Source organism: Astyanax mexicanus, chromosome 23 (genome assembly GCF_023375975.1).
Source record: "Astyanax mexicanus isolate ESR-SI-001 chromosome 23, AstMex3_surface, whole genome shotgun sequence".
Classification (NCBI taxonomy): domain Eukaryota; kingdom Metazoa; phylum Chordata; class Actinopteri; order Characiformes; family Acestrorhamphidae; genus Astyanax; species Astyanax mexicanus.
The window spans coordinates 1,924,321-1,942,551 of NC_064430.1; the positions used below are offsets into that span (position 1 = coordinate 1,924,321).

The 18,231-nt window shown below is 36.2% G+C and overlaps 1 protein-coding gene across 2 annotated transcripts; it reads left to right on the plus strand.

Annotated features, from left to right (window-relative positions):
- The first annotated feature begins 3,618 nt into the window (after positions 1–3,618).
- rbpms2b (RNA binding protein, mRNA processing factor 2b) lies at positions 3,619–17,461 on the plus strand. 2 transcript variants are annotated; one of them, XM_049471001.1, is made up of 8 exons: positions 3,619–4,140; positions 6,861–6,938; positions 8,212–8,250; positions 9,041–9,103; positions 10,865–11,015; positions 13,009–13,157; positions 15,301–15,373; positions 16,253–17,461. In XM_049471001.1, exons 1-7 carry the CDS (start codon positions 4,084–4,086, stop codon positions 15,364–15,366), a joined length of 603 nt encoding a protein of 200 aa, XP_049326958.1. In that variant the 5' UTR covers positions 3,619–4,083; the 3' UTR covers positions 15,367–15,373; positions 16,253–17,461. The 2 variants fall into 2 exon arrangements, with proteins under 2 accessions (XP_049326958.1, XP_049326959.1); XM_049471002.1 differs by having other exon boundaries at positions 16,302–17,461.
- Positions 17,462–18,231: the final 770 nt, after the last annotated feature.

Genomic DNA, 18,231 nt, shown 5'->3' on the forward strand with positions numbered 1-18,231 from the left:
TCACAAAAGTTATACCATCAGATTTGTGTTATAAAATCTGAAAATTGAAAAAAGATTCACCTTTTCATTTTTCTTGAAATTCTGTTTGTGAAAGGCTGAAATGAAAAACTAAATAATTGAAAGATTAAAAAAATGTCATCTTCACTATACTAAATTATTATTTTTTAAATTAGGTTTTCCACCCTATTTTATATTTTGAAATTGAGCTTAATACAGTCAGAAAATTAAAACTTAATTTTTTTTTTCATTTAGTACATTTATTAATTTCAGGAAAATATATTCATATATATATATATATTCATATAAATGAATTTCAGGAAAAATAAAAAGTAAATCTTTTCTCGATTTTATGATTTTTCCATTTTTCCATTTTTGTAACACAAATTTGATGGTATAACTTTTGTTACAAGATGCAACATGGAAAAATCTGAAAATATTGACTTTTTCCCCCTAAAATTCCAGTTGTGAGGGGCAGGGTAAAATTGTATTTCTTCTACACTGCATTAAATGTAAAAAAGCAAATAATGAGTTTTAACATCTAATTTTACATTTTTGCATCTTGTATTCTGAATAAAATATCTGTCCAATAGATTTATACATCACTGCATTCTGTTTTTATTGATACTGATGTACTTTTTCTTAGTTTTTCTCTGTTTATTCAGGTTAAAGTGGGATTAAAATGCAGAATAAAGTGTCAGTGTGCTGAGCTGGTGTTATACGATGGCCAGTCCCCTCCTCTCTGCCTGCTCCACACCACTTCAGCCAATCAGTGCACATGACATTTTTGGAGAAGCTGCCACTGATAATGTTATCTGTACTCGTGTTTGTATCTCCAGCTTTGGGTGCTGTGCTTTATTTATAACTATCAGCAAGCATTACTCCAGTGTTAAAGAATTTAAAACACGTAAGCAGTTCATTACTGAAGCAGTTAATGTACTTAAATAAGACATTTACCATATACAGCTCTGAAAAAAAGAGATCACTTAAAATTATGAGTTTCTTTGATTTTACCAAATTAAAAAAAAACTCTGCAATATAATCAAGAGGAAGATGGATTATTTGCAGAAAATAATGTAAAGAAAACAAGTTCATATTCATAAAGTTTTAAGAGTTCAGAAAGCAATATTTGGTGGAATAATCCTGGTTGGTTCTTAATCACAGTTTTTATTTCATGCATCTTGGCATCATGTTCTCCTCCACCAGTCTTACACACTGCTTTTGGATAACTTTATGCTGCTTTACTCCTGGTGCAGAAATTCAAGCAGTTCAGTTTGGTGGTTTGATGGTTTGTGATCATCCATCTTCCTCTTGATTATAATCCAGAGGTTTTTAATTTGGTAAAATCAAATAAACTCATTGTTTTTAAGTGGGCTGTTATTTTTCATTTTAAAGACTTTTTAATAAACTGAGCTCATATGAAGAACATATGGTTAATCAATAGAAGTGTAGGTGTATAACAGTATAATGTTCCTGTGTTTATCTAAAACGCAGGAGATCAGAGTTAGATCAGTTACTATAGAAAGTCCTGAAATAACCGAATGTCCTGAAAAAGCGTAAACTTTGCTCTGATTGTTCTGATTGTTTTTCCACACAATGCCAGGAAACAGTGTGCCCTTTAGTGCACAATCGCCCTGGCACTACCCAAATCACCAGCATAATACTGAACTACAAAAATGACCATGCAATCATTCTACACACTGTACTTATACATACATATAACATCACTGTGTATATATATATATATACACATATATATATATATATATATATATACGTATATATGGTACGTATAAAACATCACTGTCTTAAACATGTTGTAATGATGTTAGGTACTCCTACACATTATCAACTTAAACAATTGTGTATATATACAGTATACTTACCTGTTCCAATCTTGTGCTGAGTCCTAAAAAAAAGTGTACCAGTCCATCCTCTGTAGAAGGGGAGAAAAACCTGTAAAGAGAAAATTATGTTAGTAATGTGTGCACGCACTCTAAAAAACAGAGGTACGATATGAGTACACTCTTCATAATTGTAGCCTCAAAGGTACGATACTGGTCTTTACAGGGTCAGATTTGATCCCTCTGAAGTACAAAGTCATTCCTAACAGCAATAAATATTTGTAAATTTGTACCATTTAACCTGCAGCCAAAAGGTACATTCAGTATTCTGTATCACTGTACTAATAAACTATATATATTATAATTGCACATTTTTTATTTGAAAGCCAGACAATTTTGGATCATCACGTTCTTGACACATATTCAGTTGATGATAAATAATGTTTATAATGTTTATAATCTTTACTGGCACAAAAAACATGGGTACAAAAAAGGACTTTTACTGAAAGGTACTTTTTTGTACCTCAATATAAGGTACAGCCCCAGCGACAAGCTTTGTACTCTTTTAAGTACAAATCTGTACTTACTTTTCTTAGAGTGCACTGTAAATATTAATGAGTGATGGCTACTGTAGGTTTTGAGTATGTATTGTATCTCACTATTTGCCAGACGTATAGGTTTGGGGGTACTGCAATTTTTTGGTTGTTTAGTAACACACATTATCACATGCCAATGTCTATTAAATGGTTATTTGTAAGAGTAATAGTATCAATGTTTAGAGGAGTAATAGAAGCTTGACTGTTGAATGCTGGGACTGGTAATCCTGAAGCATGGGTATTATTTTTACATTTTCACACATTTATCTGAACTTTCCACTACTTAAATGTAAAAGAATAGCCCAATTACTCTATATTACTGTTTCATTTCAGCTCGTTTTCAATCCATCTGTGTTCTTAAGAGGTAGAGTTACAGCTATACAGTGAATAGCTCTATTTGAGTAATGTTCTAACCCAGATTATGAGAACTACTCTACTAAATAAAGAAAAAAATGACTTTCAGAAAAAAATAAGTTCAGTAAATCCAAAAAGAAGAGTTTCAAGAACTTTGAAAGTATCCTCAAGTGCAGTCGCTGCAAAGACCATCAAAAACATTATAATGATGAAACTGGCACTCATCAGGAAAGGAAGAGTGACAGTTCCCTCTGTTCACAAGGAGTTACAAACCTTGTGAAAAGGAAGTAATGATGTTAAAAAGACACATACTTAAATCTATTTAAGTTTGGAGAAGATATACGAAAAAAGAACTCAAAAGCACAACCTAATGCTTTTATGTTGTATTTAAATATAGCTTAATTACACCTGAAATATAGTTGAAATATAGTGAAATATAGTTGCTGGAAGTTAAAAAATAGCACATTTAGTATGTATTAAAGTATGTAAGTAAGTACTGCAAACTGTAAACTGCAAGTTAACATGTTTCAACGTAGGATAAAATATAAAAAATAAAAATACTGAATGAGACAATGTGTCCAAACTTTTGACTGGTACTGTACTTCTATGAAAATAGATAAATAAGAATTGTTAAACAGTGTTTCTTTGAAGTTTAAACACTTGTAACTATGTATCCATGTATCGCGGACCACTGTAGACGCACCAATCAAATCAGTCAAATAAGAGCATGAACTTCCCAACCTCTTTCTGATTGGTGGATGCCAATGAAGGCGGTGATGACGCACGGTGGAAGGGGCGTGGTCTCCTCACCAGCTGTTGCCTGTCTCGGCCTGATTGGCACTTTGAACCCGGGCTTGATGAGCTAATTGGAGAGCAGGGTGGTGATGGACCAGCTCTGGCTTTATGTTCTGATTCTCCAGTGAAGCTCCCAGTTTAAACCAGTGTAGATGTGAGCAGGAGCTTGGGGGACACCACCTCTTCCACTGGCTCATCCCCACAGTGCACTCCTCCACCCTCCACCCCCACAACCACCACCAACAGCACCGACCACCAACCAGCACCTCCACCCACCACCAGCTCCACCAGCACCTCCACCAGTTCTCCACCTCCATTCACCTGTTGCCCCCGGGGCTTCGCTCGCTGTGGATCCGGCACCTCCACCACCTTCACCCGGGCACTGAGCTCTCGGCGCTCCGCCACCAGCCGCAGGAGAACCTCCAGGCGCACTTAGTGGAGCTTCAGCGAGGACTAGCTGAAGTTTTTCCTGCAGTTTCTTCACTAAAAGCGACACCATGAGCGTTAAATCCGACTCTGAGCAGAACAACAACACCATCTCTCTGGATGAGGAGGTAAGAGAACTTAATCCAGGGTGGTTTATGAGGTATTACACACTTTTTAGAACAGTTTTAGCACGTTTTATGTAGACTTTAGACCTCTACTGGAGCTGTATCACAATCAGTAACAGCAGTTGTAGTTCTTTAAATAAGCTTTTATTTAACTTAATGCATGGTGGTTTATGAGGCATTATCAACTTTAGGATAGTTTTACCACGTTTTATGTAGACTTCAGAACTCCACTGGAGCTGTAACAATAGTGAACACTTGCTTATATGAGCGTGTGATATTATTTATATAGGCTTATACTAAAGAGTACAGGGGGGTTTCTGAAGTATTATCAACTTTAGGATAGTTTTACCACGTTTTATACTGGCTCCAGAACTGTACTGGAGCTGTACCAATACTGAGCACTTGCTTATATGAGCTTGTGTTATTTACATTAGGCGTATATTAAAGAGTGCAGGGTGGTTTGAGGTATTGAGGTGTTACCCACATATATATATATATATATATAATATATATAATATATATAATATATATAATATATATATATATATATATATATATATATATATATATATATATATATATATATATATATATAGGCTTAAATTGGAGTTAACTGAAGGTGGTTTATGAGGTATTACCCAGTTTACCAGTTTATTGATTGTTTGCTTGAATTATCTAATTGGGCTTTTATTAACTAAACACAGGGTGGTTTATGAGGTATTAGCCAGTTTACCAGTTTATTGATTGTTTGCTTGAATTATCTAATTGGGCTTTTATTAACTAAACACAGGGTGGTTTATGAGGTATTACCCAGTTTACCAGTTTATTGATTGTTTGCTTGAATTATCTAATTGGGCTTTTATTAACTAAACACAGGGTGGTTTATGAGGTATTACCCAGTTTAGGACAGCTTTAGGACATTTTGTATACTGACTGCAAACATGACTACGCAGCAGCCTAAGTTAATAATTAGGCTTAGTTAACGCAGGGTGGTATGAGGTATTATTACTCAGTTTACTCACTGCAGAACTCTGGAACTGTATGTACAGACAAGCAATAAGCAATATCGACTTGAGTTACTTAAAATCAGTCTTCAATTGAACTTAACGCTGGGTGGTTAATGAGGTGTTACCCAGTTTAGTACTCATCATTTAGGCACGTCTTATAGGGACAGTTTCCCAAACTGGGACTGAACCTGATAGAGGTTTTGTGGTGGAGCTGGGTCTTGGTTCTGGTTCTGGTTGGGGAGAATAGCTGGGCTCTGCAGGGTTTGGGAGTGTAGATGATTGTGGTAGAGCTGGTTCTGGGTTCTGGTTCTGGTTGGGGAGAAGAGCTGGGTTCTGCAGGGTTGGGAGTGTAGATGATTGTGGTGGCGCCGGGTTCTGGTTCTGGTTCTGGTTTGGGAGAATAGCTGGGCTCTGCAGGGTTGGGGAGGAAGTGCAGTCATGCTGTGCTGTTGTTCAGTGCTGTTCCTCTCTTGGTCCATTGTAGCTCTGATCTCCCACTGAGCTCAAACAAGTGGATATTTGGACTTTAGTTTATTTCTGTAACTGGAGGAACAGACCAGCCTGTGTTCAGTTCAGATCAGGATTATAAAGGTCAGTAATGAAGGCCTGGGTCTCAAAATATATTCAGTTTTTTGCTGTAATGCTGTGGGCTAGGGACTCATGATATCGGGTGTTTATAAAGTTTGGAAACACCTCAAATTCAGTGTTTTTAGTATTAATATACAATGCAGAACATTTTAAAATAATGAAAAATCATCCAAACTGTAAAGGGAAAAACACAAGTGTTAAACCATAATACTTCTTAGATCAGTTTTACTCATCTCTGCTGGATTTTCTCAGTCAGTTTTATGAGGTAGAGTCACCTGTAATTCAGCTGTCAGGTAACAGCTGTGCTGAACTCATCAAGAGTTAATTACTTGAATTTCTTGTCTCTTAATAAAGTGTTTGAGAGCATCAGTTAAAGTAAAGTAGTGAAGAGGTAGAGTTACAGGTATACAGTGAATAGTGAATGTTTGAGTAATGTTCTAATCCAGATTATGAGAAGCAACAACTACTCGACTAAATGAAGAAAAGTGATAAAAATAATAATCTAAAACAAAGAATTCAGAACTTTTGAAAGTATTATCAAGTGAAGTCACCAGAGACCATCAGCAACATTATACTGATGAAATTGGCACTCATCAGGATATCAATCACATTTTTAAAGGCTGCTTTCACTGTCCAGTTTCTCTAGATGGTTCAGACCTCCAGACCAATTACACGAAGCTTAGTCAATCTTAAAACAAACCAGAGGAAAAAATAATTGCTATTTTTTGCTGAAATCCATCTTCCATTGGACTTTCAGGACTTTCAAAAAAAGTAGTTTGGGAGGGGCACTGGGTGATGTATGTAGTGGGGCAGGAAGGAGAGCTAATTGATTGGCTGAGCGGTGCACCTCTGATAGGGATGAGATGCAGATGGCTGGATGTCAGCAGGGGGCAGTATTACTGATTGACTGATCTGCTTTAAAAAAAAAAAAAGATTAGGAAAAGTTTATAAAAATATAAAAAAATAAAAAAGCAGGATTGGTATGTTTAATTACTTAAAAGAAACACATTTCAGCAATTAATGACAAAAGTTTAGTTTAGTGTTTAGCGGCTCTTTTTAATATAATCTAATCTGTGTAGAAATGCTTTTCATTTATCATTCCTTTTATTATTTTGTTTTTGTCTGTAGGTACGAACGCTGTTCGTCAGCGGTCTGCCCACAGATATTAAACCTCGGGAGCTGTACCTGCTCTTCAGACCCTTTAAGGTAAGAGCTGATCTGAGGATATAGAGCTCATGTATTGTTGCCAGTGATGTAGTTTCGAATGTCGAGTATTAAATAAAATATTTATTGTCTAGCATTAAAGAAAAAAAAAGTATGCACACACACACACACGTGTATATATGTGTTTTAGAGAGGATGTGTTTTTAGATGTTTTAGAGAGGATGTGTTCTACCTGCATACAACAGTTATACTAAGTTTACAGTGCATCTAAAAACAATTGAATGTCATTGAAATGTTACTGTATTTCAGTAATTCAGTTGAAAATGTGAAACTCCATATATTATATAGATGTATTTTTTTTTTAAGCGTTTATTTATTTTATTGTTGTTTATTATGAAGCTTACAGCCAATGAAAACCCTGTCAAAAATCAGTGTCTCAGAAAATTTGAATATTATATATTAGACCAATTGGTACTTTTGGTATGCTGTGTGGGCAGTGTGCCAAGTCCTGCTGGAAAATGAAATTTGCATCACTATAAAAGTTATCAGCAGAGGGAAGCTGTAAGATATGAAGTGCTGTAAGATTTTGTGGGAAAACAAAACTGCACTGACTTTAGACTTTAGATAATAAAACACAGTGGATCAACAGCAGCAGATGACAGACATGACTCTCCAAACAAACCATCACTGACCAATTGGGCTTATGTAATATTAGAATTTTCTGAAACACTGATTCATTCATAATTATCAACAATAAATGAAAAACTCTTAAAATAGATCACTGTTTTAAATACATCTATATAATATAGATTCACATTTTAACTCAATTACTTAAAGTAACTTTTCAATGATATTCTAACTTCTAACATCTTTACATATTCTTAAAAAGCTCATTATAAAAAAATATATAAATATATAGAACAATCCAGCTCAAGACCAGCTGATTATCAAGGTATCATCTAACATATATCATATGCTGGTTAAGAGCTAGCTAAGTTGCATCTTTAAATTAAACCAATAAATTAATACAAAATAAGGTGCAGTATGGTGTAAATCACACATTTGTATTGTTGAGGGCAACAGCCATAGAGGGTGGGTTGCATAACTTTGTAAAAATAATTAATTTCCAGCAGATTTATTTCACAATATTGTTTATATATACTAGCACACAGTATAATATAGCAGTTAGCATTGTATCTGAAGGTAAAGTGACTTTATGGGGCTTTGTCTCGGCTCGGCTGCTTGTGGGGAATGCTGAAGGCATGTGACTTTTTTTTTTTTACGGCTCCTAATTGGATTTCTTTTTCCTTTTCAGGGTTATGAAGGTTCACTGATTAAGTTAACATCAAAGCAGGTGAGACAGTAGCGGATATCACAGCTGAGTGCTGCTGTTACTACAGTGTTCATGCAGAGCGTTTCAGAGCCTGACTGATTTTAATGTGCTTTATTATACTCAATTTCTATGTACAGTGTTTTTGTGGAGTCATCTATAGAAATATTATTTTAAATATTATTTATGATGTGTAATATTGGCAGCATTTTGAATCAGTTGTTTTAAACCTAAGGGACACGGGCAGATTGGTTTTGGAACAAATGATTCATATCGTGGGTTTTCTTTGTTTTTTTTATTTAATTCTTTTAATCCTTAGATAATTTAATGAAACCCTTAACAAGGGTTAATAAGGGTTCATAAATTAACATCAAACTATGAGCTCCTTCCTGCCCTGCCCCTAAACCCATACATGACCCAGTGCCCTGCCCAAACTACTCCATCCTCAGCTCAAATTTGAAAAAGGCTAAAAATGGGAGGAGTTAATAATCATCATCAGCCTTATGATTCTTGATATGGTCCTAAAATATCAGTATTTCAAGGTATTTTACTCTTGGTGTATAGGGCAGGGAGGTTAATAGAATTCCTGTTTTATTGATTTTTTTTTTTTTTTTCTTTTTAATGGGATAAAATAAATTTTACATATAGAAGCTACAGAGTGAAACATTTGCTTCTGTCAGAAAGCTGTAAAGAACTGTTAGAGCTGTAAGTTGTGTATTTAAATGAAGAAAAAAAAGGTGTTGGAAGGTTTTTATTATTTTTTTACTGTAATAATGAAGCTAAATTCTACTTTCCTGTGTTTGTTTTTTTCCAGCCGGTCGGCTTCGTGACCTTTGACTGTCGGTCTGGCGCTGAAGCGGCGAAAAATGCATTAAACGTAAGCACCTAGCCATGTGTAAGAAATGGCCTGAATTATTGATTATCTGTCAGATGATGCACAGCGGGGGGGGTGTATTGGGGTGGGGGAGGGGCTATGCGTTATGTTTTTTGCTGTACGTTGTTTTATTGTATTAGTAGTGGGGTACAGTATATCCCTTTTTATAGTCGATTTAGGAAAGGACTAATTTATGATGGGGACAGGGGACACTATGTACAGTTGAAATAAGGAGGCCTGTAGATCCTGCTCTACACTTATAGGTTGAGACACCAGAAGGGTGAAGACTAGCGCACGCCTCCTCCGATACATGTGAAATCAGACTCCGCCTCTTTTTGAATTTTTGGCGTGTAGAGTCACAGCGCTAACGCTCGGAGGAAAGCGCAGCAACTCGGTTCTGACACATCAGCTCACAGACGCAGTCTTGTGCTGATCCACATCACCCTAGGAGTGATGAGGGGGAAGAATGAGCGCCATGAACTGTACCCACCCATAGAGAGCAAGAACAATTGTTCTCTCAGGGCTCTGGCACCTGGTGGCAAGCTGCATGACTGGGATTCGAACCAGCAATCTCCACACGATCATAGAGGCAGTGCTTTATAATGCTGGACCACTTGGAGAGCCCCATTCGTTTTTTTATTATAATTTTTTTTTTTCATAAATAGTTAGTTTTTAGCTATATAAATATTTTTTATTTTATTTTATTTTATTTTATTTTTTATTTTATTTTATTTATTTATTTATTTATTATATTTGTATTATTATTTACTTTTATAGTAAGTGTAATATATGTAAGTTAAATTGAAGAGATTGCAGCGATGCGTTTTGTTAAAGGCCTTTTTTTTTTTAAATCCCATAAATCCAAAAGTGTTTAAAACTTAGATACTTTTACTTAAGTAAAGTGAAGCTTACGGAACATTTAATTTTATAAACAATTGTACTTAATTGTTCTGTACAATGTACTTAAAGCATTGAAGGTACAAAAAGTAATTATTATTATTATTATTATTATTATTAATAATAATAATAGGCAGCATATTTTTAGGACTTTTAATTGGGTTTTAGGAGTTCTGTGTTATTAAATAACATTTAATAAGAAATTAGAAATAATGAAGGAAAAAAAATACAGATATTAAATCGACATTTATTAAAAATAGTTCATTCTAAAAAGACCGTTAAAAATGAAAAACAAATTGACAAATTAAAGAAGTTATAAAATGAAGAAAATATAATGATAGAAGTAAAGTAATATGATAAGAAATAAATAAAAAAAAGTTTCTCTTAAAATTTGATACTGCTATTAATTTGCATTTTTGAGATATTCTGGAAAGCAAGCACTAAGTATGACCTCTTGAATGGTTAAACCGTAATGTATAAGAATGATCTCTTTCCAGGAAGGAGACTACACAGAAATAGGCTTTTTATTTATTTATTTATTGGGCCTAGGGGAACACTTTTGCGCCCTCTTGTGGCCAGACCCAGGGTCTAATCAGACCATACCTGTATCTTGAGTGTTTTTTGTTTTTGGGCAGTATTAAAAAATGATTTTTAGTTTTTTTCAAAGTTGAACAGTCTGTATGTATAGTTAAACCTCTAGTATCTGTGTTTTTAGACCACCTGTAGCTTTTTTCTGTGAAGTCTCACGTACCATAGACGCCTCACCTGCATGTGGGCACCAGCTTAGTGCACACTACTGCACTTCTCTAGCAGTCTTCTCAGGCACAGCCCACTCCTGTTACTGTATCCCCCACCTTGTGTCTCCAGGGGGTTCGCTTTGACCCTGAGAACCCGCAGACCCTCCGGTTAGAGTTTGCTAAAGCCAACACGAAGATGGCAAAGAGTAAGCTGATGGGCACTCCGAACCCCACAAATATCCACCCAGCTCTAGGAGCACACTTCATAGCACGGGACCCATGTAAGTGTACGGCCACACGGTAGCAGCCTTCGATACACACTCTCTTTAGGCATGATTAGCTTGTAGCTGTGAATCAGACTAATCCACCTCCACCACATGCATGCATCTTTACAGCCAACTGCTTCTTCAGTTCAGCAATTTCAACTTTTACAACTGACGCTGTGTAAAATCACATCTTAATAAAAACAGAATGCAAGGATTTGCAAACCCAATCAATCGTTCACTTGAGTCTTCTGAATATATCTACACTGATGGGCGTGGTGGTCTGGAAATGAGGTGTGTTCAGGTACGTTTCTGGAATTTTGCTATTTTGGCAAACTAAACAGACATCAACAGTCAGATGTTCATTGCTATCTTGGCAATGAATTGTCAACACCAGTTATGTTCTGGGTCAAATTGACTTGTTTTAAAGTTTAACGAGACCATTCAATTTCTGAAACAGTTTCTCTGATTTTGCTATTTATAGGTTTATGTTTGAGTAAAATGAACATTGTTGTTTTATTCTATAAACTACAGACAACATTTCTCCCAAATTCCAAATAAAAATATTCTCATTTAGAGCATTTATTTACAGAAAATGAGAAATGACTGAAATAACAAAAAAGATGCAGAGCTTTCAGACCTCAAATAATGCAAAGAAAACAAAAAGTTCATATTCATAAAGTTTTAAGAGTTCAGAAATAATCAATATTTGGTGGAATAATCCTGGTGGTTTTTATTCAGTTTTTTTCATGCATCTTGGCATCATGTTCTCCTCCACCAGTCTTACACACTGCTTTTGGATAACTTTATGCTGCTTTACTCCTGGTGCAAAAATTCATTCAAGCAGTTCAGTTTGGTGGTTTGATGGTTTGTGATCATCCATCTTCCTCTTGATTATATTCCAGAGATTTTTAATTTAGTAAAATTAAAGAAAATCATAGTTTTAAGTGGTCTTATTTTTTTATGTAATATAAAATTGGTTCATCTCACATTTGCAACCACCCACTGCAAAAACAAATTAAAACTATATTGCAATGTTATGTTTCAATGTTATTTGTTGTGTTATAAGACCACTGCACTAAATATTGATAAAATAATTAGTAATAGTTAGTGATTGTTTGGATTTGTTTGCTTTTAGACATCTTTTGGATATTTAAACATGCACTGGGTCAAACAGACCTAAGAACACCATTGCTGTTATGCCCAAAAGAGAATTGGTACATGTCTTTTGCACTACATTTTGAGCTGTGCAAGGTGTACTTTTCCCGTTGTTACGATAGCAAAGACTCACTGACACGCCCTTAATCAAGCTCTGTGGTTGATGGTATTTTATTCACAGTAGGACACAATAGATTAGTCTTCTGTGAAGTGATTCAGTGTGTGGTTTAGCATTATTGCACAGTAAACTGTGTTCAGATAGTGGTTTATATATATTTATTTCCTTTCTGAAATTGTTCCAAAATTCTTAGGGTTTTTTTTTTTTTTTTTTTGCTCATCTTTGCATCTGAGAGACTCTAACATGCTATTTTGTACTCAATTAATTACGCATTACGTTTTAGTAAAATAGTAAAAATCTGATGTATGTTCTATTGTGAAAATAAATATGGGCCTATAAAATGTGCAAATCCTTGCGTTCTGTTCTTAATGAGAAGTTTCTATGTTTTTTTTACACAGTATCTCAGCTGTTTCAGAGCTGGTGTAGTACACAAACACATTCAGATTCAACTTCTCTCACCATATTTCAGCTTTTCTCTGCTAATCTATGCAAAAAACTGCAGATGCAAGCTTTCATTAACCAAGAATAACATTTTCTGGCTTTTGTCTTCCTTCACTTTTGCTTAATTATCTTACTAATATAATGTAATGTTGGGATAAATCAGATCCATATTGTGCATTTTTAGTATAGTATTTGAGTATATATGGGATGCTGTATGATGTATGAAAGACCAGTTGAGTAGAATGTTGTGTGCATGGTGTATATATGTGCATATATATTGCTGTGCTTCTTTAGATGACCTGACGGGAGCAGCACTGATCCCAGCGTCTCCAGAGGCCTGGTCACCGTACCCCCTCTACACTGCAGAACTGAGCCCAGGTCTGCCCCACGCCGCCTTTACCTACCCAGCAGCTGCAGCCGCCGCCGCTGCCCTCCACGCCCAGGTGAGGGTCTTTCATTCATACTAGAGACATAACTAGACATTTTAAAATGAATGGAATGTCATGTGATCTGTTTTTGTGAAAAAAATAAAAATGCTCCGTTGATCTGGTATAACGCTGCTTTAGTCCAGTGGAGGAGTGGACCGGGAAGAACGATAGGATTTCAGCTCTTGCTCATGAATATTAATACATGCAAACATTAACTAACAGCACTGCAACACTAGGAGGCAGGGAGACGAACAACAGTTAGAAATGTTTTAAAATAGACATTTTTACTCTAATAACAGTCTTTGCAATGTCATATGTTACAACACGTGTAATAATGCCCTGCTAAGTGCAGTTCAGCCACTGACCTAGTCTTAGAGTCTCTCTGTAAAACAAAAAAAAAGCGCCAAATCCACTGGAGATCCTATTTAAACCTATAGTTACTTACACACAGAGGGGGGTAATCCAGGTCCAGAAAGTAAAAGTGGATTAACAGAACTGTTCTAAATATACACCTACCTATCTCAATTGTACTTGGCTGGTGTTGTTCCTCCATAGAATAACCATTCTCTGAAATACTGGGTAAAGTATATAAGCACAGACGTGTTATTCGCACAAATAACACAGGAATGAACTGCATGCTGTTCCTAGCGCTGTTAGCTCCTATTTGACGAGACGGCATCACTGATTGTCATCAGCTCTGCCTGTGGGCGATCCCGAGCCGAGGTGGGCGGAGCCATGAATACTAATTCAGAGGTTAACATAGACACTGCTTTATCCTAACCATGGGGTGGATTTTTACTTTCTGGACCTGGATTATCCACCTCTGTGTGTAAGTAACTATAGGTTTAAATAGGATCTCCGGTGGATTTTGGCTTTTTTTTTTTTTTTTACAGAGACTCTAAGACTAGGTCAGTGGCTGAACTGCACTTAGCAGGGCATTATTACACATGTTGTAAAGTAACATATGACATTGTAAAGACTGTTATTAGTGTAAAAATGTCTATTTTAAAACGTTTTTTAACTGTTCGTCTCGCCGCCACCTGCTGTCGCAGTGCTGTTAGTCAATTAGAGGTGATATGTTTGCATGTATGAATATTCATGAGCAAGAGCTGAAATCCTATTGTTTCCCCCACCCACTACTCCACGGGACTAAAGCAACGTTGTACTGAAGCACAAAAACAAAAAACAGCTCACATGGCATTCAATCGTACTATAGACACAACTAGATCGTTTTATTTTTTTATTTTATTCATTTTAATATGTCTAACGTGTTTTGTTGCTTAAGTCATAAGAGAGAAAATACACTGAATAAGTGAGGAGGTGTGTCCAGTTTTACTCTTTGTTGCTATGCTACGCTGCTTTCACTAACTGCACTATAGGAGTGCATTAAACTCTTGGCTGAGTCCTTCTGGTTCTCACCTCGGCCCGTGTCTGCGGTGTGGGTCCGCTGGGTGTTGATCTGGCTCGAGTGTGATTTTGATGCTTTCAGAGAAAAAAAAGCACTCAAGGTTCAGCATCCACCTACTGTCTATACCCTCACTCACTCATACAGGAGTTGAGAGATTAGAAATATAGGTTATCTATACTTTACTGGAGTATTTTACTGTATTTTCCAGGAAATAATCTTAAATGATGATCGGCAATCACATTAGGTGAAATCAGGGATATGATGTTTGTGGTTCAGCAGCATTATGTGCCGAAAGTATGAGGTCAGCTGACTACCTAAATATACAGAACACCAGGTTATTCAATCAGTGAATCAATTTGATCTTTTCTGATGGAACGGGAATATTTTTTAGGAGGACAATACCAGGATTTATTGAGATTTCTCAGAATGTAAGGGTGCTGAGGGTTCATGGAGCATGAGATCATCATTTTCACACATGGTTTAAGAGTCCTCCACAGAGTCCAGACCTTAACCTCATTGAAATCCTTTGAGATATGCTGCTGGAGAAGGCTTTAAGCAATGGTCACACTCTACCATCAATACGACAAGATCTTGGGGAGAAATTAATGTAAATCTGTACAGAAATAAATGTTATGACTTTGCAGAAGCTTGTGGAAACAGTGTTCTAGTGAATGTGTGAAATTATCAAAGCTAAAGGCACTTCAACCAAATATTAAAGTGACTCTAATTATTTTTATTTCTGCTTTTTAGATGCGTTGGTATCCATCATCTTCTGAGTCGTCCCAACCTGGATGGAAATCAAGGCAGTTCTGTTAAAGAAGATGTAAGTCAGTCCTTTTCTTTTATATTTTGGATTTTATTTAGTTTAAATGCATTTTAGGGACAAATGCATTGGAACACACCTATTGACCTGTTAACATGCTTTATTCTGTATATGGGCTACAGGTGTAGGTGACACAAATTCCTTTTTCTCTGCAGTAAAATAACTTATTTACACTCTACAAATTTGAGGGTTTGAAATCTCCTACAGCACACTTGGAGAAGCTGCCTGTTTTCTCTCTACTCCACTTAATAATAATTAATAATTCCAGATCAGTAACAATCAGGAATTAACCCAAATTCTGCAGGTTTGAAAACAGAAGTTAAAACTAGACAAACATGACGAAACGGAGTTTAGGAAAGAGCCAATTTTACGATTGATTTATGGTTCATTATATTTTGACAGCTGCAGATTTACTAGACTATTTTTCTATACTTCCTATTAAAATTACAATTATGCTTTTCAGTAACGCTCCTTATGAAACATGAAAGCTTTTTTTATGGAATGCTTGAATAGAAATAGATTTATTATTTATTAATTGACAAATCCTGACCTGTTAAGGGGTTAATCACTAAAATTGGGTATTTTCATTCATTGGTGTTCCTGAAGGTGTAATGTGTTTCAGTTCTTTTGCCCGCACCTTCTGTTAAGGGGACCGACTCCACACTAATGTGTATGTGTTTAGAATTATGTCTGTTTAAGAAAAAAAATAAAAATAAAATAAAATTGTGCGTGTCCCAAAACTTATGGGGGTGGTTTTGGGTTAAACGCCAGATCTGGGGGTACCTCCTTAAATAAAATTAATTTCTGAAATATTGTCATGTGAATAAACCATACTTTAAATCATTTTTATTTATTTATTTATTTATTTTATTCCTACAGATATGAAAGGTGGCGTTTGCTTCGAATGGCATGAACCCACCGACCGCAGCTCGTACTTTAATCCCGTCCAGCTCGTGTTTGAGTTTCGGAGCGACGCGGCTGTATCCTGTATCAACGCACTACTGGAACCAGTTTAAGGATGATGCTGAAAGAAGCTGATGAGATCTTTACCAGCTGTATGCATGCAGAACTATGGGGGGTTGAGATGGTACAGCCATGGTAGCACTTGCATTAGTATTAAGTTAGCAATTGCGTTTTTTTTTTTTTTGTTTGTTTTTTTTGTTTTGTTTTTTTTGGTGAAAAAGACATCAAAAATATTTAATTTGGAGTTGTGAGGCTACTTTTTTTTTTTTTTTTTTTTTCTCCCCCCCATTTAGATTCAGTGAGTTTACAGGGTCTGAACCAGTCATGCATGTGTTTCTTTTTCTTTTCTTTACTTTTTTTTATTTATTTTTTTGGCATGAACTAGAAAAAAAGTATATTTAATAGGTTCTGTGCACCCTTCGCTGTAATATATATATATATATATATATCACACACATACATGCGCATCATTATTTGTGTTTAATAGCTTTGGTAGGACTTGTGTTTGATGGGTATTGGTGGAAGACTTTTTGGTTTTTGAGGTTTTGGGATGATCCAGACACTTTTTGCAAGCTTTGACAATTTCTTAATATAATATTTCTCAAGTCAGCATTAATAATAATAAAAATAATAATTTGGAGCATGAGCTATGGTTGGTGATAAGGTGCCATCCTTATATTATAAATGTGTTCCTGTGTGACGGCTTGGCGTTGCCGAGGCACGAGACGATCCATGTGTAGTGTAAAGTAGGCCATATGGGGAGAAGTGTTTGTGCAATTAAATAAATAATCTGTATTAATTATTAAGTTATTAACTTTCTCTACTTTTTTTGGTTAATATACAACATTGTTTTGATTCCCTCTCCTTCAGGACAGTTGATGAACTGTAATTTTCTTTTGTTAGCTTTGTGTCGTAGCGACGCGAGCCTAACCTGCTTTGTGGACGGCAGATCCGACTGTTAGCGGTTTATTATAAGCTGAAAAATGTGCTGTAAACGATGCATGAAGGGGTTTTAATGTGGATTATAGTAACGGTTAATTCTGACCTTTAGAAATTTATTTGTGAAGTGTGTTGTAAAAAAAAAAGTTATTGTATGATGCAGTATTAAAACATGTTAATGCATTACATGTGGTCTGATGTCGTTTTTTTTTTTTTTTAATTTATTTTTTATTTCCTCCCCTGCTGCCACTCAATCAGGCACTGGCACTCAAAACAGCCCATGTAGTTAACAAAGCAAGCAGCACATCTTTCAGCAGCTGCCACATTCTAAAGCAGCCCTTATACTAACCAGCAGGTCCTACAGTAACCAAAACACCTAACAGCACACAGTAAAGTAGCCAGCGTGGAAAACGGTGCATTTTATGACAGCTGGCACATCAGCCGGCACACTCTAAAGCAGCTAGTACCCAAAACAGCACAGGCTAAACACATTGCTGCACATTGTACAGCAGCTGGCAGCTAAAAGAGCACAGGTAAAAGTAGCAGGCACATTCTAAAGCAGCTGGCACCCAACACAGAACGTCAATGCCACATTCTAAAGCAGCTAGTACCCAAAACAGCACAGGGTTAAGTAACTGGCACATTCTAAAGCAGCTGGCATTCCAAAAGTGCACAGGCCAAAGCAGCTGGCACGTCAACCGGCACATTCTAAAGCAGCTGGCACTGTTAACAGCACATCTTACAGCAGCCGGCACCTCAACTGGCACGTTCTAAAGCAGCCCTTATACTAACCAGCAGGTCCTACAGTAACCAAAACGCCTAACGGCACACAGTAAAGTAGCCAGCGTGGCAAACGGTGCATTTTATGACAGCTGCCACATCAAGTAGGCTGCAGTAGCCGGCACATTCTAAAGCAGCTAGTACCCAACACAGCACAGGGTAAAGAAGACAGCATG

Bases quoted from the DNA above. Each gene is read 5' to 3' on its own strand.
- rbpms2b (XM_049471001.1), top strand. From the start codon at position 4,084: ATGAGCGTTAAATCCGACTCTGAGCAGAACAACAACACCATCTCTCTG. The intron at 8,251-9,040 runs GTGAGACAGTAG...GTTTTTTTCCAG, and splicing joins TTAAGTTAACATCAAAGCAG to CCGGTCGGCTTCGTGACCTT. The intron at 13,158-15,300 runs GTGAGGGTCTTT...TCTGCTTTTTAG, and splicing joins CCGCTGCCCTCCACGCCCAG to ATGCGTTGGTATCCATCATC.